Source organism: Lissotriton helveticus, chromosome 8 (genome assembly GCF_964261635.1).
Source record: "Lissotriton helveticus chromosome 8, aLisHel1.1, whole genome shotgun sequence".
Taxonomy (NCBI): domain Eukaryota; kingdom Metazoa; phylum Chordata; class Amphibia; order Caudata; family Salamandridae; genus Lissotriton; species Lissotriton helveticus.
The window spans coordinates 48,436,363-48,457,769 of NC_136069.1; the positions used below are offsets into that span (position 1 = coordinate 48,436,363).

The following is a 21,407-nucleotide window of genomic DNA, read 5'->3' on the forward strand; positions in this document are numbered from 1 at the left end:
CATAATTCGGCGCCATAAACTGCCGAAGATAAAGCCTTCCCCTCATAGACTATTAAAGCAGGGGCTACCGGTCTACTTATAGAGAGTCGCTGGTTCTTTATTATTGCACCGGACACCCTTTTTAAATTAAGTACCATCTTGGAAATATGAGAATCCCAGGTCATTCGGTTAGACAGTCTCACCCCGAGGTAATCAAATTCATTCACAACCTCTAAGGGGGATCCACGCAAGGTAACATGAACCTTCCTGATCTTTCTGTTGGGGGTTAGGACCATTAGTTTTGTCTTCAGGGTGTTGACAGTTAACCCACGGTCATCACAAAATAGGGAAAAACGGTCAAGCAGCGTTTGTAGACCCTTAGGGGTTTTGGACATCAAGAGGGTATCGTCGGCAAAGAGGAGTGTCGGAGTTTTCTCCCCGGCAAGGACGGGGGCATCTGCCGGAACCTCCCTCAAATGGTCCACCACCCCATTTATGAAGAGGGAGAATAGTGTTGGCGCCATCACGCATCCCTGCCGAACCCCCCTGCTGACCGGTACCCTCTCTGTCAGTTGACCCTGCCTGCCCCACCGTATTCTTGCATAGGTGTTCTCGTGCATTTTAATAACTAATTGGAGTAATGGGCTTGGGAACCCCATGTCTTGTAAAATCTCCCATAGCTTGGCACGAGGGATGACATCGAATGCCGTTTTCAAATCAATGAAAGCCAGATACAAGCAGCCCTTAATGATCGATACTGTCTTCCAATAAACGGCACAAAACCGGAAAACTTGGTCCATAGCACCAACATTCCGCCTAAAACCAGCCTGAAAGTGCGTAAGAATGTCGTTATCCATTAACCAGGTCTCCACTCGGTTTATAATGACCCTGCCAACTACCTTTTGGATGGTGTCAATCAAGCTGATTGGTCTGTAGTTGGCAGGGTCCTCTCTGTCTCCTTTTTTAAAGATTGTGATCACCTCTGCCCCTTTCCATGATTCAGGGATAGGATGGCCTAGCTGAATAAGAGCCATTAAAGAAGCTATATACTTGGCCCAGATTGGGGGGTCATGTAATAGAAGATCTCCAGGCAGGCCCCCTTTCACTAGAATATCAATCGGAGCTGGATCGAGCGGAGACCATTTAATTGAGGGTGTTACAGCCATAACATCCTCTGTAGTCAGTGGTGAAAAGGCAGAGAGTACAGCCTTGTTATTGTTAGCTTTCAAACAATTGTCTGTAATGTCCATATGGTTTGGGGGGCCTGTTAAAGTGTCAGAAACGTCCTTCACTTTCTTAAGAAATAGTTTGCCAGAGGTTCACAGTGTTCTGATGCCGTAGGACCTGTTTGTGGTACATCGCATTTTAGAAAGGAATTTACTATTTTGTAAATTTCTGTTGAGGAGCTGGCCGATTGGTGGATCCTTTCTGTAAGACTATTTGCACGGGCTCTCCGGATAACTTGATGATATTTTTTTCAAGACGCTTTATAGGTCTGTTTACTTAAATCATCATATTTAACCCCTCCCACGTTTGTCGGAACCGCTCCGTCACGCCCCTCGGGTGGGCTGTGCTGGTGACGGAGCGGTTCCGTCACGGCCCGCTCGCTGCGCCTGCGTGGCGCTGAATTCGCGCCTGCGTGGCGCGTTCTATTGAGCGGGCGGGGACGTGACGGAACCGCTCCGTCACAAGCACAGCTCACTCGAGGGGCGTGACAGAGCAGTTCCGTCATAAGCGTCGGAGCGCCGCCCAGGCCCCCCCGCCCCTTAGCGCTGCGGAGGAATTGCCGCAGCAGCGAAAGGGTTAATTCACCATTTCCTTTCCAATTTTTTATATTAATTTTTTAATTGTCTTAGCTCTTGTGAATACCAGGGGGTTTTATCTTGAGATACCGTTTTGTTACTCTTCTTTGATGGAATTACATTGTCCAGAATGTTGTATACCCCTCCTCCCCACAGCTGTGTTGTTGAGTGTCACAGCCAGCTTCCCACACCACTTATTTACCTAACAATCTCCTGATTGACAAGTGACTAAGCAGCATCAGGAGATATCCTCCAGACTGTATCTATCGACTAGAATAAAACGTGATATTTAGCAGATTTATGGGACAGATACTTCAAATATGTGACAGGAACAGGGATAGATTTCCATTACTTGCAGGCAGTGCTTAATTTGTAAAATAAATAAGTGCCAGGGCTCTCATCAGGAGGCCACTGCAGTTTGCACCACACATTGCCCCTGCCATGCTGCCAATGATAGTAACTGCACAACTACTAACCATCACAAGTGTGACAATTCAGACTATTTCAGGCCTCCAAAGCTATAAGAATGGCTTGAAGGGCAGGTCATAGTCATTTTAATGTATATTGAATTAACCTGTGGTGGTCATCTCTAAATTATCCAGACAGTGCCACCTCGTGACAGAATGTCACAAGGACCAGTGTTGACAATTGAGTGCCAGTGCCAAGCACCAGAAACAGAAACCACAATCTCAATTTAAGCACGGCTCGCGCGGTTCTAAAAACATCATCTTAACCTCCTCATGGCTAAAAACATGCAACCACCGGTTCGTGTGTAAATTGCTGTAATGCCCGTGTGCTAAGGTCGCGAAGAGCAAAAAGATATCGTTGGGACATAGTGTTGCAGCCGGATCTTCCAGATTAGCACTCTGGGAGAACCAGGGGGTCGATTAGGATGGCGGATGGACTTCTGGGGCAGGTACTGTCCGCCACAAGGGCGGAGGAACCGTGCCCCCAATTAGGATGCACCCACCACAGTGGCGGGTGCATCCCGCATTTTTAACATTGCGGCGGACGGTGCATAAAGCACCGGCCGCCGCAATGTGAAAAATGCATGTTGTGCGTTTCACAGCACAACATGACAGGCACCGCGCGGTGCCTGCCATGTTGTGCTGTGAAACGCAGGGGGGTACCATAGGTACCCCCCATGTATGTATGTATGTAAATGTATAGGCATTTATATAGCGCACTACTTACCCGTAGCGTCCCAAGGCGCTTCGACCGCTGCGAAACCCTTCCTGGCTTCCCTGAGAGATGGTCCCTTAATGGGTATCTCCAGGGTGAGACCAGGCATCCCCGGCGGTCTGGTGGGGCCGTTAGTGAAGATGAGGCAAGCTAATGCCCAGAATTGCCGAGTGTGAGCGCTGATCAGAGTGGGCACCGAGGCGAGAGAATTATCGAGTCCGCTGACCCTGGTCCAGAAACCTGCCGTGCCGGGAATCGAACCCTGGTCCCGGGCCGTCCTCTGCTCTCGGGTCTGCCGCCTCTAACCAGTGAGCCACACTACTTCACTCCATGTGCACCCCCCTTCACCCTGGGGGCCCGCAACGGGCCCCCAAAGCAGGAACCGTATGCCTTTTCATGGCAGCATTGCTGCCAGGGAAAGGCATTCCCCTTAGGCCATCCTAATATGGCTGGCGGTGTCTGATAGACACCGCCACCATATTAGAGCTTTTCCGCCACGGTCGCAAGGTGTCCGTGGCGGAAAAGCGGCGGACGGTGTTCCCGTCCGCCACGGTTGCCTCCGCCATTGTACTATGTCGGGGGGGGGGGGGGGAAAGGTGGCGGACGGGCAAGGATTGGCAGACGGATCGCTACTGCCTGCATGACGATGGCGATCCGCCCGCCATCCTAATGGACCCCCAGGTTCGAGTCTCGGCGCTGGATCAATCTATCCGGTTTCAACATAATTTGATTTCCCTGAGATTCGAGGCAAATCACTTGATCTCCCTGTGACTAAACAAATGTGTAGTGTAACCAGCAGCGTCGGATTGGTAACGCGGGCATTTGGACAATGCCCGAGGTTCCGGAGTCCGAGTTCCTGCTGTGGGCTGCCTTTTTTAGCAGTCTGGGGGCGATTTGGGCGCTGTCTCTATTGTGCGAACAGCCAGTGGGTGTCTGAGTGGCCTTTCTATAGGCAGATGGGCGCTCATTACCTCCTGTTTAGCAACTTTGCCTGTTTGGCCGGCCCATTGACGTGTGCACATTCTGAGCGGGGGCAGGGGCCCGAGTAGAAGTGGCCTCACTTGTTTCCAGGTGTGTTTCAGCAGTGTAAACTAACGTGTACATTTATTTTATGGGTATTTTTTTTTTTTTTTACCCTCTCGCTTTTTTTTAGAAGGTTACGCCGAAGCAGTCATTTGAGGCATTATGCAAACGTGGGCCGATTTTTTTTGCGTGCCCGGGCCGATTTTCAATCCCAATCCAACCCTGGTAACCAGTCCGATACCTCCGGGTCGAGTTCGCGCAACATCAAAACTGCAGGAAAAAAAACCACACATAAAAGACGGTTCGGAGAACCCAGTTTCACTTCACACATATGTGGGATGTCACTGTCTTTTGACTGCGCATGCGCCGGAGAACTGAAATCTCCTCAGTACGCATGCCCAGTAGCAGCGAAACGTGATGTGGAGGTGCATTTTCCCTGGTCTGTTTCTGGGCGCATGCGCGTGAGATAGATATCTCCTCTCTGCGCGTGCGCTACAGATAAGTATCTCCTCTGTGCGCATGCTCAGTCACCGCAGAACGCGCTGTGGCTGCGTCTCTCATCTGGTCTTGTTTCCGGGCGCTGTTTACATCTAGGCGCTTTGCTGCTCGGACTTGTTTCCCGTTATTCAGGGGGAGCCATGTACTGAACTTTGACCTCTCTTCCGTACTGGGGTATTTCCGGGAGCCCGGACAGCGGTGTTATTTACCCTCCACCCTCGGCCCGGCGTCAGTCCAGGCTGCGTTTCCACCTCTGACTTTACACGGCGGAGGAGGAGAGAAATGGTCAGCCAGGGGTCGGAAAAAGTGAGTAATATTGTGTACATGCTCGGCTTTTTGTCTGTGAAGAATGTCACGATATAACATATTTTGTTTTAAAATGTTGCAATATTTCATTCAATACCGTGGTTGCCCGGTGATGGCGGTGCCGTGACAGGACCCGCTCCCCCGAGTGCGACGGGTCTGTTCATCCAGCCCCCTCTGCTGCCTGAGGTGTGCGTCTCCTCTGCTCATTTTCTGCCTTCTGTTCATTTTTTCCTCTTGCTGCTCGTTTCTGCCCGTTATTTTTGCATCTTTCTGACCTTTATTTTTTCTGCCTATTTTTTATTCCTCTTTCTGTTTTTTTCTTCACTCTTCCTGCCATTTCCCTCCGCCCAGCGGACCGTCCTCTCCCCCAGGACCTACTTCATGGAGGCCGCAGCGGGACCCCATTGGACTTGTCTCCTGCCCGCCCCCCCTGCTGTTCAGCTTGCTTGCAGTCTGCTTCCTTAGGTTTGCGTCTCCTCGGCTCGTTTTCTGCCTTTTCCTTTTTCCTTTTTCTGTCTGTTGTTTTGCATCTTTCTGCTTGTTTCAGTGTGTTATTTTTTTCCTCTGCTCATTTCAGACCTATATTTTTTCTTTCTGCTCGTTCTGACCTCCATTTTTCCTTGTTCTGCATGTTTCTGATCTTTACTTTACCTCTTCCTTCTCGTTTCCTCTCTCTTCCTTCTGTTTCTCTTCTCCCGCTACCCAGAACTCCTCCCAGGGCCTACTTAATGAGGTCCGCAGCAGAACCCCATTAAGAAGGTCCTCGCACCAGCCCTCCCTGCAACAGTTCTCCTGTCCAGCTTGCCCACAGTCTGCTACCCTCTGCTGCCTTAGGTTTGTGCCTCCTCTGTTCACTTTATGCCTTCTTTATGCTCACTAGCTGGTCATTTTTCTGCCCAACTTTGCCCTCAATTTTTGCCTCTCACTGCTCGTTTTGCCTCCTGTTAGTTTCTGACCTATTCTGCCTCTTTCTGATCTTTATTTTGCCTTTTTTGCTTGTTTCTAACCTTTACTTTGCCACTTTCTGCGTGTTATTTTTCCTCTTTCTGTTAGTTTATGATCTTTATTTTTTCTCTTTCGGCTTGTTTCTGACCTGGCTCTTCAATGGAGATATTTCATCCACGGCGTCCAGATACCCCTAGGGGGTGACAGTGCTACATAAATGCTGATTGAATAATTGATTGATTGATTGTTGACGGAAACTTAATGAGCTGTGTGTGGTTGTCTTACATGTGAGGTGAATTACTTCTAATAATTGTGCACAGAGGACATTGCAAGATACAGATAGAGTTGTCACCTGGCCAGCATTTGACCTGATTTGCATGTTAGATCACTCAACACAAGGGCCAGAAATCTCCCAGATGTTTTCATAACTGCACTGCCTGCTGTGACACTTGGGTGTTCTTATTAAACATCTCAGTGACACTTTGCATGAGATTAAATATCCATTAAGCAGGTTTACCACAATTCTACTTCTTAGAAAGCACTGGGATTCCTGAGAAGAGTTATTCCACACACCTCATCTTCGTCCAGAGAAGGCCCCATAACGTTTTACCCGGTGCCTGTTCAAAATATTGCATAGATTGCTGCCTCAGTATTTGATGGCATTCAAGGCTTTAAGTGGGATGAAAAAAGAAGTGTGGCCTAAGAAGTGCAACTAGGAATCCTTTTCAGGAGGCATGACCTATGTAAATAAGAGCATGGCAAAAAACTTGTAAACTAAAATTCTGTGCCTCTCATAGCTTCTACTCAACAACGATGTTGGTGCTTCTGTGTTAAATTGTTGTTAATGTATCAAGGTGATAGCAACAATGGACATAAGCCTAAAGCAAGCCAGAACTATTGGCTTTGCCAATGCATATTAGCTGTATAAGGTAAATGAGTAACAATGACTTTAATCTGAATTAAACATTATTGAGGTCTGTGTAAGTACTGTTCTTCTGAGTCCCACACATGCATGTTTTTTCCTTCACACCTCTTTCCTCTACTGTCAATTTTTAAGACACTTACAACCTTTCTGTTTCCACATCTTTCTGAAATTCTCCATCTGCATATCTCTCACTCATGTCATTCCCCTTCGGCGGCGCCTTTCCACTCTATCCTTTATACCCTTGCTTCAATCTCCTTCACATCACCATTGTCCCGCACACACCCACTCACTGTAAGCACTTCCTTGTCCTTTACTTTAATCCTGTCATTATTTGGACAACTGTGCCAAAGGTCTGGCTGGTTTCTAAAGGCCTGTACACCAGCTGAACCTTGAACATAGTATCTAAATCATGCAACACACATTTTAAAAGAACTCTCTTGAGAAATATAAAGGTATATCTTTAACATGCAAAAACATTTAACCATAATACATTAGATTGTTTTTGCCCAGTGCACAACCTGCACTTGTATATTGGCCCAGTGCACAACCTGCACTTGTATATTGGAAGATGGCACAGCAGCAGGCACTACTTACTCACTTAACATTTGAACCTTTAATAATATGAAAGCCTCATCACTAAAGGATGGCTGCTTCATTTACTGCAGCTTGATGTCTTTTCTTTCTTCGTTCCCATTGGTTTCCATAGGTGGCAGGCTTTTCAAGAAAGCTTGCATGGTCTGCTGTTTGACAGAGAGTGACATCTATTATGTTATGTGTATTTGTAGAACACACAACTCACCCTGGAGAGCTGCTCACCATGATTCCACTCGCTATTTAGGGGGCGCCGTGTGGGGCTGGTCCTGCATGCCTGTGACCAGCACTGCAGATTTCATTGCAGCGCATTGTTTGGAAGAAAGAAATTAGGAACTAGTGTTTGAAAACCATGGACATAGACGGACTATTGACAGCATAGACTATAGTGAGACAGGAAGCATGATACAAAATTATTTTATTGAATTTTCATTGTAATAAAAAGCACAGTTATCATTTGGATATACATAGTTATTGTGTGCATGCCTTCATTATATATGTGACTTGTTGTCTACATATACAGACTACTGTTGTCAGATCCTATACAGTTTTTATAATGGTGTAACTAGAATTGGGATCTATACAAGGCTGATAGTCTATGCTGTCAATAGTCCGTCTATGTCCATGGTTTTCAAACACTAGTTCCTAATTTCTTTCTTTCAAACATTGTATTTATCCCGTATTAGGAACTCTAGTCGGGGATACCCCCTCTTCCTTACATACACAGCGCATTGTTTGGACCCAGTTCGGGCTTTGTGAGGGTGCAAGCACTGACTGGACTCTGAGATGTCCATCCAGCACACTAGTGTGGAGCCCGGCGGCTTCATGAGTGACACTTCTCTAGGCGATGAGACCTTAGGCCTTCAGGGGCCTCAGGTCTCATTTGGTACACATTTGGTACTGGAGCCTCCCCTCCCCCCGGAGGACCTAGATCGTGCAGGAGGTCCCACTGCTGGAATGAGTTGTGAAGGTTCCGGAGGAGGTAAGGTGAGCCCTCAATTGCTGCTGAGGTTGGGACTGCTCGTACCCCAAGGCTCTCAGCTCCTACTTTGCGTGGGTGAGGCGGGTCCCAGGATAATCACATGTGGGTGCTCCTTCATGGTCCTTTTGGCTCATCCAACATATTCCTTGTCGCCCAGCGTTATGTCCTCCTATGGGTGGATGTGATAGGGGGTGCAAACAACAAGGAGCTTCACCACCTGCGCACCAATCGCAGGCACTGCGTTCCTTATTGCCAAGCCTTACTCAAAGCAGAAGGCACCCACTGTGACTACTGCACACTCTCTTGGGAGGTAGACTCCCTTCCCTGCAGAGGCTTCCCCCTTGGATTAACTGGACAAGATATTGGCTGCTAGTGCGGAATCCAGGGATGCTTTTGAGGCAAAAATTGACTCATTTACTAACGATATGGGGAATCAACAGAAACTGAAAGGATACACACAAATGCTCAAGTCATTGTTGAACTGAGGCTGTCTACCCAACACATTGGAGAGCAAACACTATTGATTCTGGAATGACTATTTATGGAAGAGAGTAAGTTAGACGATGCAGAAGCCCACTCTCATCCCAATAATGTGCGAATTGTAGGCCTGCCGGTGTGGGGGCGAACCCGGTCACATTCCTGGAGCACTGGATTAAATGTGATGTTGCGCTTGGTGTACTCTTCTCGTATTTCGTGCTTGAACAGAAGCATATGTTCCCGGCTCAGCACTCACCCCTACCCCGGTGCCCCATCCCGACCCATGATTGCCAGACCGTTGAATTATCGTGACCACGATGAGATTCTGACAGCACCCCATGAAAAAGGCACTATTTGTCTTGCAAATGTGATGTTTTTCCCTGTTTACACACTCTCGGTCCAAAAGCAAAGGGCATCATTTACACAGGTGAAGAAGAAACTACTTGAACTGGGACTTGACTACGCCTTAATATTTCCTGCTAAGTTATGCATTTTGGATGGCCAGCGTACCCGTTTCTTCACACAATCAGAGGTGGCAGGGACAAACGAGCACCTGGCCTTACCTGATCTCCATCTCCTCCTGCTCCTAGGTAGGATCACATAATGACCACCATCTGGAAGCTGCACAGCCAGGAGAGACCGGTTCGGTCGCTTTATAGAGCATCAGTCTGATAGATGTTGCCTATCACTTTGAATCGTATGGGAGACAGACCATGCCAAACTCTTGAAACTGGGTACTTGAATACCATCATAGAGCAGCCAGGGGGGCCCGATTCAAATACATCCAATTCAGTGTTTTAAATAGGGCTTACCTCAACCCGGCCCGTATAAATAAAATCTTCCCCGGTTCCAATGACTGCTGTACCCTGTGCTCCCTTCCTGATGTGGATCTTCTCCATATGCACTGTCCTGCCCCTTGTTGCACACCTTCTGATCTCGATTACTACAAACAATTAGTGCTACGACTGGCCTCCCCATGCTGGATTCACCTGAGGGAGTGTTCTTGGGACTGTTTCCTCGACCTAAGCTGGAAATGCCTGCACTTAAATTCCTAGACCTGGTCCTAATCTTCGCAAAATTTACCGTTGGTACACATTGGAAGCTACCCACCACACCTGCAGGTATGCGCCGGGCGGTTGCCTCTTGTGTAAGGGCAGAAAGTACACTGCTTCACAGAGAGGAGAGGGTGGGCTTACCAAAGTACCTTAATGCTCAAGCCTGGTAAATGCTCCGAAAGCAATTCAAAGACTTTGCCAAGGATGACCAACCTGGCAAACATAGCTTTACACTGCATACTAACATTGTGATTCTGTAAATGCAATGGAAGATTGGGACACCACAGGGGGGCGACTCAGTACTGTTATGGTTTCGTAGGGTTAGGACACAGGTACTTAGTGGTATTGCACTTACGGGATGAAGGTGCCTGTAAAGATGAAATCCAGGAATCAGGTAAGTTTAAATAATTTATTTGAAGTTAAAACGAAGTGAGGCACAGTACGTCTAGAAGCAATGAAAAACAGATCTAACTGCCCAGTCTGAAACAAGGAACGGGGTTTGTACAGTGCAGGTACAGCATTCCATGTTCCAGGCAGAGCGTAGCAGGGAAAGAAAGGAAAGTAAGAAAAAGGGAAATGCAACACATCTCATTCCTAACAAAACTAAAAATATCAACAGATATAACTTCACAGCATATTTAATAGACAAGCATTACTCTTGACTCGAAAACTAAAAATCATTAACAGATATATCTTCTCGGTATGTTTATCTGTCTAGCATTACTCTTGACTCTGGATGCCACAGAATGAGTAGATTGAGGAACAGCATCAAACATATTAGTATGATTGCGTAAGATAAGAGGTTTAACACATTGTAAAGGTTTACACTTAGCAACTCTTCTAACATTCCACACTCTGCCACCCTGAGTGATAATACTGTTTTTACGAACTTTCATAATCTTAATAGGCTGATAAAACTTGGAATAGCCCTTCGCTAAGAAACCAAGTTTTTTGATCCTGACCAAATCTCCCACCACAAAATCAGGAACTTTGACTTTCATTTTTGAATCCAATAGTTCTTTCATTTTTTCTTGTTTTTTTTCCACACGATTAGCAATGAGATTGATGTCAACCTTGTCATCAGTTTTGTTTAGTTTTTTAATCCACCAAGGACACATTTCTGAAGAAGGATCTCTTCCTTTCAATAACCTAAAAGGACTTTTACCAGTAACTGAGTGTGGAGTGATACAATACATCCACAACTTCTTTCTCACCACATCCATCCATGGTTCCCCACCCCTCCTCAAGCGCCTTGAGACCCTCTGGGTATGTAGCGCGCTATATAAATTCTTTGACTTTGACTTGACTTTGACATGGTTCACTGGACAACTTAGCTGACTGAACACTATCCTTAAGAACATGATTGAAAGGTTCTACCTGACCATTTTCCCTTGGTTCATATAATGATGTGGTGATATGTTTGATGTTACACATGTAAAAAAAAAATCCTTTATTCCATGCGACGTGAGTTGAATACCATCATCATCATCATCAATAACTTTATTTCGGTCACCGCGGACCATGAAAGTGCAGATAAAATACATACATTACACATAGAATGAATAAAACGATAAATACATATACAATAAAATTCATACATCTAAAATCGAATTAAACTTTTAGTAGTTATCAAGATGTTCATTGAATACACTATTATAATTACATATGTTCTTTATAAAAAATTTCTTCGTCTGTGCCACATACCAATTAGGAACCGCGAAACAGCAAAGACAATTGGTGGATGGGTGTCATACTTTAAAACCCTGCGTGCTTGAGCACATTGACTGAAGCCTACATTTCTACAAAGTGGTATCAGCCAACATTTCCTTATTACCTGATAGGCAGGGCAAAAAAACAGGACATGAAATTCATCTTCTAGGTTATATTTACATGCCGGGCACACTTGATTCTCGGTATTGGCCCATTTGCTGGTAAATGCCCTAAGCGGGAGACTGCCAATCCTAAATTGCATGTAAAGTTTCCTCGCCAATGGGGATAGATTAAATCCAAAAGGTCCTCCTTTTTAGGTTACATTTTTACTTGGAGGAATTCTGTTGTTAGTCTTCCCACTGTAGTACATCTATGGAGAGATAGTAAATTGTGGTACCTAAAGTGGTGGACCAACACTGTCTTGGATAGCCCTGGACAAGTTTCTTCAGGATTGTCCCACAGCTCGGGTAAGCCGATCCTGGTACTAACAAACTAAGTTCAGATATTCTGTGCACTTTTCCAATTTCCCCCGCCACTTGAGATAACCTGAGAGCCGCCTTTGCTGACTGGATATCCCAGTCGAGATGTTCAGTCAAAGTGATGCCTAGGTACTCAAAGGTCTTAATTCGCTCCAAAGAAATTCCATTCAAAAGTGGATTTGGACGGGTTTGCCTTGGGGGATTAAAAATCATAAACTTGGTCTTGTCTGAGTTTATTTCTAGACCTCGCAAAGCACAGAATGTGGCAAAAACCATCCAAGGTTCGTTGGATACCTGTTGAAGTTTTGGACAACAGAATGTCGTCCGCAAACATCAGCGCGGGCACCCGACCTGTGGCTAGCCTAGGGGCATCATTATCCTTTACTCCAAGCAGGTGGTCCATTAGCCCATTTATATAAAGACAGAATAAGGTGGGGGCCAGGACACACCCCTGGCGCACCCCCTTTTTCACAGGGAAGCGGGCCGAGAGTTCTCCATACTTCCCACACCTGACTTGAGCATAACTATCATAATTATCAGTATGGAGTCTAATTAGCACATCCAATAAATAAGTAGGTAAGCCCAGATCAAATAATACACTCCACAGCTTATCCCTCTGCACTAAATCAAATGCGGCCCGCAGGTCAACAAAGGTGAGGTAGAGGCTGCCACCCTCCACACTCACCGTTTTCCAAAACAATACCTGGAGTCTAAATATCTGATCAAGGGTTGAAGTACCCAGCCTGCAGAGTACTCAGAATCTCATTTTCCTCTATCCACCCCTGGACGCTATCTATCTAAAATGATCCTTCCCATCAGTTTTTGTGTGGTGTCTATCAAACTGATAGGCCTGTAATTAGACGGCATTAGGGGACAGCATTTTTTGTGAATAGGAACTATCTCCGCTCCACGCCAGGTATCTGGCGGGTACATGTCCTTTAGTATTGCATTAAAAAGAGCACCCAAGTATGGTGCACAAATTTTCGGTTCAGACCGAAATAAGTCCCCTGGGAGCTTATCCAGGCCGGGCGCCTTGTTGGGTAGGAGTTTGACTATTGCTATTTTGACCTCACTTGGCGTGATATCCCAGGACCCCTCCAATCGATACTCATGGAGGGGTCCAGGGCTCGAAAACGAGGGACCCTCTTCACCAGAATTTGCATAGAGAGCTTCAAAGTGGGCTTCCCAGACGACAGCTGCTATGTTCGTTTCGGAAGCTGTTCTGCCCTCTCTCGCCCCAGAGCTTACAATAGCCCAAAATGATTTAGAGTCCCTGCTGTTCTTAGATCTTCCCATCTAATTGCTTCCCAATCTTTCTTTTCCCTTTTGATAACCTGTTTATACTTAAGCCGGCATTGCTTGATGCTTGGCTTATCCTTTACTTCTATTGCGGTTAGCAGATCTTTTTTTGCTTTCCGACAAGTAACGTTATACCAGGGGTGGGTTGCAACTGGGCTTGCCTTCTTGCTTCCTTCGGGGTAGAACAGATCAGACAGTTTAGCAACCATCTGTTTATGAATTTCCAGAGGCCTAATCAAAGATTCTTGGTAGGTGTCCTTATCCCCAATCTCTCCCATTTCTATCAACTGTGGCAAAGCCTGTTGAGATATACCTGCAAGTTTAGTCGGGGAGCCCTGTAAGTATGACCATTTAACTCTCCGCCTGTTGTTGGTTAGCAGGAGGGGCAGTTGTGCAATGTTGGGCTCGGGAACGGGGTTTGACAACCCAAAACTCCCTGGTTTCAATGTCAAGACCAGGGCATTGTGGTCAGTGTCTTTCCTCGGGTGAACCTTGAAATCCAGGATCTTATCCCAGTGTCTGAGTTCAACCAGTATGTAATCAATGACGGAATTTTGTCCTTCTCTATTAAAGGTTGATAGACCCGGTATATCTGATTTTGTCCTCCCGATGCAAGTCCCTCAAGGACAATGAGAGGGAAAAATAATTTATTTGAAGAACTAGGGGTGTCCATGCTCTAACAGGTACTATCTGTGGTTCTGGAATACGCCAATACTGATCCTCATCGGTTAGTCCATCTAAATCTGCGCTGCTTAGAGGCTCAAATTGGCAGTTAAAATCACCACCTACTATTAAGGCAACTGTTGGGTCGAGGGTCATGATGAACTGCCTTAATGCGTCCATGATTACAGATTCATGCCCACTCTGCATAGGCCTCGAATAAATATTAAGTAGGGCAATTTGTGTGAGTTCTGGAAGCGTTAAAACAACGCATTGAATATCAGGTGAGTTATTTGGTATATGGGCTGCTTTGGCACCCAAGTGTGTACCCACCCAGGTGCTTAAACCCCCCAATGGTCTACCCTTGCCCCGTGATGTAGCCAGTATATTAAAAGTGGCAAATCCAGCCATTGAGGTCTCTTCCAGTGCCCACGCTTCCTGCATTAAGCAAATATCGCACTTTTCTATAAACAGTCCCCACTCCGGGGAATATAATTTTCTTTTAATTCCCGCCAAATTCCAGGAGAGAATTTTAATGTTTCCACCCGTAACTCTAGCCCTTGTTTCGCCTAATACCCTCATGCAGCTGGTTTCCCCAGCATTGGAGGCTTCGCCAGTTTCTTCCCTTCTAGTGCGTATTGACCGCTTACCCCCCTGGGTTCTTTCCTGAACCCCTCCCTTTACCACTTTAGATGGAACACCGCCAACATCCACCTGTATCACGGGGGATTGAGCTCCACAATGTACGGCCACATAGCCGCTCCCCGCGGCCTGTCCCGCATTAGCCCTGGGTGCCACCCTGCCATCTGCACCCTCTTGCTGGGTATTCATTGGGATAACATTTATCTCAACATTGGATCCCACTCTAACTACTCTTGAACCCTGGCCATCAATCGTTGGGAGTGTAGGCGATCTGCTCCCAAGCCGTCAATCCACTTGGATCTAGGGTACTAAATCTATTGCTTTGGGGAAATGTTGCAAGTATAGGGGTAAATATATTTACACCCTTCCAATTTACTGCCCCCACTTGGTCTCTATGGCGAAACATGTCCTGGGCCCCCCAGGGCTGTCCACCTCTATTTCGGCTGCGATCAGGCTGTGGAGCAGGATAGAAGTAGGATAGGTGTAGGGATTGAATTTGCGTATCAGACCGTGCTGGAGCCCAGTTTCAAAGATATTCCACAGCATGGCTGTTCCTAAAACGATTATTACGCAATCTCCCGGGATAGTTTTTTGCCTAGGCCCCACCCAATCTACTCGTCTTGCAAACAAGATTTCTACAGGGACCTGTAAGGGGAGTGGCCTATTGAGGTAAAGCCACTGCATGCATTTATTTTTGAGCTCATTATAATCCTCCTTTTTCCCCTGGCTCAAAACTGGGACCCCTGCAAGCACCACCACATATGGTAATGACTCTGGGGGAAGATCTATACGTGGTAGAGCTTTTATTAATCCTTCTTGGGGCATAATTCTGCTTGCTCGGGGTTGTTGGTTCTGAAGCCCACTCACCCCCCCAGGAACCCCCCCCCTTCTGATTGTCATTATTATTCATTACAACAATATCCCTTGGTCTGGCTGGAGGGTCATTAGGTGGTACCACCAAAGGAGCTCAGTTATGTTGCGACCTATCAAGGTTTCCATTCGCCCCTGTGTCCTGTAAACCATCCCATGCCTCGGCGGATTTGTGCAATGATTCTAGGTGGAGGAGTCTGTTTTCTATCATGGTAAGTCATTCATAGATAGGGAGACAAGTCTTTGTGAAAATAAGTTCCAATTTGGCCCAAAAAACAGCTCCCAGCTCAATAGAACCCGCATCACTGAAGCTCGTTGTAGGTATAGCCGCTTGTGCAGTGAGCGGGCTTGCGACTGGGCTGTTTTGAGTTCCTGTACTTTGTCCTTCCCCCTCATTATTCCGTTTTTGGATTTTCGCTTTCCTATTTTTCATTCCTGGACTTTTTTACTCTTTACATGTACAATAATATGATCTCTGATCATTTCGTCAGTCATTAAACCAAAATTACAGTGTAAAGATAATGCACGAAGAGCTGTAAGAAACTCATCAAAACTTTCAGTATCATCTTGAACTCTGGTATACAATTTAAATCTATTAAGTGCTACACTAGCTGTTGGTTTAAATCTACCCTCTATACGTAAAACTGCTTCATCATATACATTGCAATCACCACTGGATCTGACTGGAGGAAGAGTTCATTAAACCAATTGTCCTTCTGAGCCTAAGCAATGGAGGAAAATGTTTTTTTTTCTTTCTGCAGACATACGCTCTCCATCCATAGCTTTGAGGTAAGTAAAAAATTATTTCTTCCTTCTTGTCCAGGGTATTGGTGGTTCACCTTTTGATTGTAAAAATTTAGATGGCGGATCTAATTGAATGGTGACGGGAAGGAAACATCCTTTACAATGCAACTTTTAACATGCAGTGCTATTACAACGCAGGTTTTACAACGAAAACCATTACAACGCATTGCGCTGGGGGGCGCTCTAGGATAGGGAATAGATTTAATTTACTATCCAACACCTTCCCTAGTGTCCACGGGGACTGGAGTTGGAATAGTAAATTAAACTATTCACTATCCAGCACCCCAAAGCGCTATGCGTTGTAATGGTATGCGTTGTAAAAACTGCGTTGTAACAGCATGCGTGGTAACGTCCTACATCCATGGTGGCAAAACAGTTATGTAACAGTAAAGAAATAGATGAGAGGGTAAAGTAATGTAATTGTGAAGAGATTCACTAAATCTGGAATTAATATGTAATACGTGTGCCTGTCACCGAACAAACAGGCTGGTATTAACAAAATACATTTGTAAAACACATTAAATTGCCTGGTTGCAACAGTATATAAAATGAATAATATTAAAATCTGCCAGGAATCCAAATACCATATGAGGACACCCACACTTGTGGAACGTAGTAAATTGCCTGGTCGCAATATAGTTGTAAATTCTTGAGCAATATAGAATCAAAGTAAATTAGTAAAAGTACCTCAAAAACGTTAATAAATAAAGTTCAAACCCTTAACGGTGAAGCGGAGCAGTTGAAATGAGCGCAAATGCACTTTCCGACACAAGCGGTGAAGAGAAGCACTACAAAAGGATAGACGCAGTCAAATCACCGTCTCGATCCTCTTCCAAAATGGCCGCCGGCATGACCAATAGGAGGAGAGACGTGAATAAGCGTCAGGAAGTGTAACCAGGTAAACCACTGTGCCGAAGTTGTAGACCTCACAGCCGGTATCCAAGCAACGAACCTGACGTAGTAGAAAGCGTCAGTTGGCCACAAAAATGGTACAAGCACTCAAAAATCGAAGAAATCCTCAGGAAGGCAAGAAAATTCATGGAATTTGCAGAAGACGTCACCGTGCTTCCTCCGACATCCACCAGAAGGCATGAGGCAAGAAGAATACATCTGTTAAACGATGAGACCGGGAACAAGCACGCTGAAAAGCAGGAAAAATCAGAAATCTCTCATCAGGCTCTCACCGGCAGCGGTGCGGGAGGATAAACAGCAGAAAGGAGGATACATCAAAGACCCAAAACGCAGATGGGTTCAGACGAAGACTTCACAGCACCTGTGCCTCAAAAATTAACGTAGCAGGTGAAGTCCTCGGTCCTTGCTCGGTCTAGAAGCAATGAAAAACAGATCTAACTGCCCAGTCTGGAACATGGAACGGGGTTTGTACAGCACAGGTACAGCATTCCATGCTCCAGGCAGAGCATAGCAGGGAAAGAAAGGAAAGCAAGAAAAAGGGAAATGCAACAGTGCCTCTCCGTCTAAGTCTGTAACTTGGACAATCGTTGGAGGGAGGGGATGTTAGGTATGTTACATTTTTTGTTTATCTGATCTCTGTTATACCTGAGGGATCAACCCTCCAAGAAAAACAATGTACAATGCAACTTTGAATTCTCTCTAATCCTATGATGTTCAGGAACTGTGAACTAGGAAACATGTTGATATTACTCTGATGTGTCTATACCTTGTATCATGAATATTGCCTCCTACCTCAATAAAAACAGCAAACAAAATAGACAGATAGTGTGGAGAGTATCTCTAATTGGTCCATTGTGCAGTCAGTAGGAGCTTAATTCTGCCTAGACCTATCCATGCTGTATTGGTGTGAAGCGGGCACACTGTGTGTCATCTGTCATGGGTACCATGCGTGTCTCGTCTGAGACCATCCCTCTCCTGTCATCACATCAATATAATTGTAATATAGGACCTGGGCACCCAAGACTGTGGTACTGAACACTTTTTTTTTCTTCTTCTACATCATACCCAAGGTTGAGCAGTTTCTGAGTGAGATATAAATGTTTGTAATTTAATTTCTTCTTCCAGGCGCTGCTTACGTTCCAGGATGTTGTTGCCTGTTTCTCACAGGTGGAGCGGGAGCTTTTGCACAAATGGCAGAAGGATGTATATACAAATGTGATGAAGGAAATACACCAAATCTTCCTGTTGCTGGGTAAAGTACAATGACGTTTGTGCAGTATGTACCTAAATAGACTGTTGGCTGGTTTAGGGTTATTATAATAGGTGGTAAGGAAAATGCTACTTACCAGTATTCATCTGTTCCTGGCATGTAGAGCTGCAGAATTGTACAGTTAGCATTGGATCGCCACCTGGTGTTGGGCTCGGATGATTGCATGTTTTTGTCGTCTTGGAAGAAGTCTTTGTAGTCACGAGATAGGTGACTCCTCCCTTGGACGATAGTGCTCATGGGCATCGGCTCCATCCTTAGATTGTTTTTCGCCATGATGGGAAATGATGGAGTTAGTAGAAAGAAGAAAATATGTCCATGCGTGTATATCTAATTAAGATAAAACTGGAACAGATACAGGTCCGTGGGAGGGCGTGTACAACTCTGCAGCTCTACATGCCAAGAACAGATGCATACTGGTAAGTAGCATTTTCTGTTTGAGGCATATGAGCTGCAGATTGTACTCTTAGCATTGATTGTGCAGCAGTGTTTCCCCTAGCGGTGGTCACCTGTGTCTGTTGCAGTAGTTGAAAGAGAGTTTTAAGGACAGCTTGGCCTACTGCAGCTTGCTGCTTGGCTTGCACATCAATACAATAGTGTTTAGTGAAGGTGTGTGTTGTAGACCATGTTGCTGCCTTGCATATGTCTTCTAGAGGAATGTTTCCTAAGAAAGCCATGGAGGCTCCTAGTTTGCGTGTGGAGTGCGCTCTAGGAGGAACTGTTAATGTGCGTTTTGCTTTGTGATAGCATATTTGTATACCTTTAACAATCCACCGTGCAATGCCTGATTTTGAAATGGGATTGCCTTTATGTGGTGGAGCGAAGGCTACAAATAGTTGCTTTGTTTTGCGAAAGGACTTGGTCTTATCTATGTAATAGAGAAGAGCTCTTTTGACATCTAGTGTGTGTAAAGCTCTTTCTGCTACTGAGTCTGGTTTTGAAAAAACACTTGTAACTCAACTGATTGGTTTACATGAAAAGGAGTAATTACTTTAGGAAGGAATTTAGGGTTCATTCTTAGAACCACTTTGTTACGGTGTAATTGTAAAAACGGTCAGGGACAGACTAATTTGCATATAGCCAGGTTCTGAACTGGGATGGTGCAGTGAGCTAAAAAACGGTGATGGATCAAGCCCTGATCTTTTGACTGGGTATGAGTGTTCTGTTTAATTCAGGTGCTCTGTCCATCACCACCCCCTTTTCTGAATCGTTTTGGCCACTATAGGAGTGGCAGGGTATGCTCAGACATGAGTCCCTTGCTCACTGCACCATCAGGATTCAAGCAAGCCGGGCCGAAGACGGCTGCAATGCCAGAAACCGGTCCCCGGAAACTTGTTTCCTTTCCTTTTTTTTTTCTTTTTTTTTCTTTCTTACTTTGCACAGTTAACACATTACAACGCACTTCATCAAATAAATTCGTTTCCATACAATTATCAGTACTTTTCTTGACGTCCCTCGATCAACACATATGATAAAATCATAATAATATTACTTTGTATCCTGAATTTTGTTTATTCAGCAAATACAATATATTTCATTTCAACTCATTCATATATATATATATATATATATATATATATATATATATATATATATGCTTTGTCAAATCCTACTTCCCCCTATTCATGATAACCCCAGGCCCTCTCTCCATCTTCTGACCGGGTCCCAAATTCTTAAACCTAGTCGCTTTCCTTTCCTGCCTTTTCGTGCATATATATTCTTTTCCAAATTATACGTTGACAGAAGGTTAGCCAACCAGACGTGCATTGCTGGTGGATACTTATCTAACCAAGTTCTGGCGATACAGAGTCTATAAACTGCCATGGCTACAAAAATGAATTCTCTATGAATGATGCTGCTATCTATGACTAACCCTAATAATATTTGGGGAGGGTTTAAAGTGATTTGAATGCCTAGAGAGAAATCCAAAAAGTTCTCAATCTCTTTCAATAAGGTGTGCAACTGCGGACACACAGTAAAAATGTGTATCAAATCAGCGTCAGGCGAGCTGCACCTTGGGCATGTAATACCTGTGCTGCCCCCCCCACTTTGCAATCTTTGCAGGTGTGAAATACAACGAATACAAGGTTGTATATTGTTGAGACTGCAGTGGTGCTGAGCATAATAAGGTGCGTCCTAGATCCAATGACTCTTGAAACCAGCTAGCCTCCCCACTCAATTTCTCTGCCCACTTGGCACTATGTTTGTCCAAATCATCTGGTTTTTCTGCTGTGAGGCGTACATAGAAGCTTCGAATCGATCAGTCTCCGCCCAATCTTATTTTCTCCATAATTTCTACCTTACTGAAACCCACTGACCCTCCCTGCTTATCCCTGAGAAAACTTCTTATTTGCAAATATTTAAAAAAGTCCCTCCTATCCAAACCATATTTACACCTTAAATCTGAAAATTGTATCACACCCTCCATATCCCTTACATGCCCATTTGAATTAACCCCTTATCTGCCCACCCTGCCATAATCATGTCCCCAAAAATCTGTGATGGGAACGAAACATTTCTATACATCCTGGTATAATAATTATATCGGCCAATTCCAACCTTCTTCATAACAGCAGTCCAGATCTTAACTGCAGCTTGGACTGTTTTGAATCTTGTCCTTTTGTAATATCCGAAGTCAGTACATTTCAGTAAGCAGTTATCCACATCTGACCCCAACTCCGCAGAGTATATCCTAGCTGAATCGTTGGTGGTTTTCTGATCTAATCCGCCCGCTCCAATTAAACCCCTCATGTACTGTAATGCAGCTGCCCAGTAGTATAACTTAAAATCAGGCGCTCCCCACCCTCCTCTTTCTCTCGGTAATGACATAAATCTGTAGGCCCTACGTGTCTTGCCGTGAGCCCAGATGAACCTATTCAGTATATTCTCCAATTCTTTAAACCATTTTGCCTCGAAAAACAGAGGTATTGCCCTAAAGAAGTATAAAAATTTGGGCAAGACCAGCATCTTTATGGCGTTCGTACATCCAACTAGCGAAA

The 21,407-nt window shown here is 45.1% G+C and overlaps 1 protein-coding gene across 2 annotated transcripts in view; it reads left to right on the plus strand.

The window, feature by feature from the left end:
- Positions 1–4,511: 4,511 nt before the first annotated feature.
- The window catches only part of LOC144772339 (uncharacterized), a 68,647-nt gene continuing 51,751 nt past the window's right edge, over positions 4,512–21,407 (plus strand). The window contains exons 1-2 of one of the 2 annotated variants that reach the window (XM_078656587.1): positions 4,512–4,790; positions 18,267–18,393. In XM_078656587.1, coding sequence (XP_078512713.1) covers positions 4,767–4,790; positions 18,267–18,393 — 151 coding nt within the window. In that variant the 5' untranslated portion in view covers positions 4,512–4,766. The remainder of the gene's footprint in view (positions 4,791–18,266; positions 18,394–21,407) is intronic. The other variant, XM_078656586.1, reaches the window with a different exon arrangement.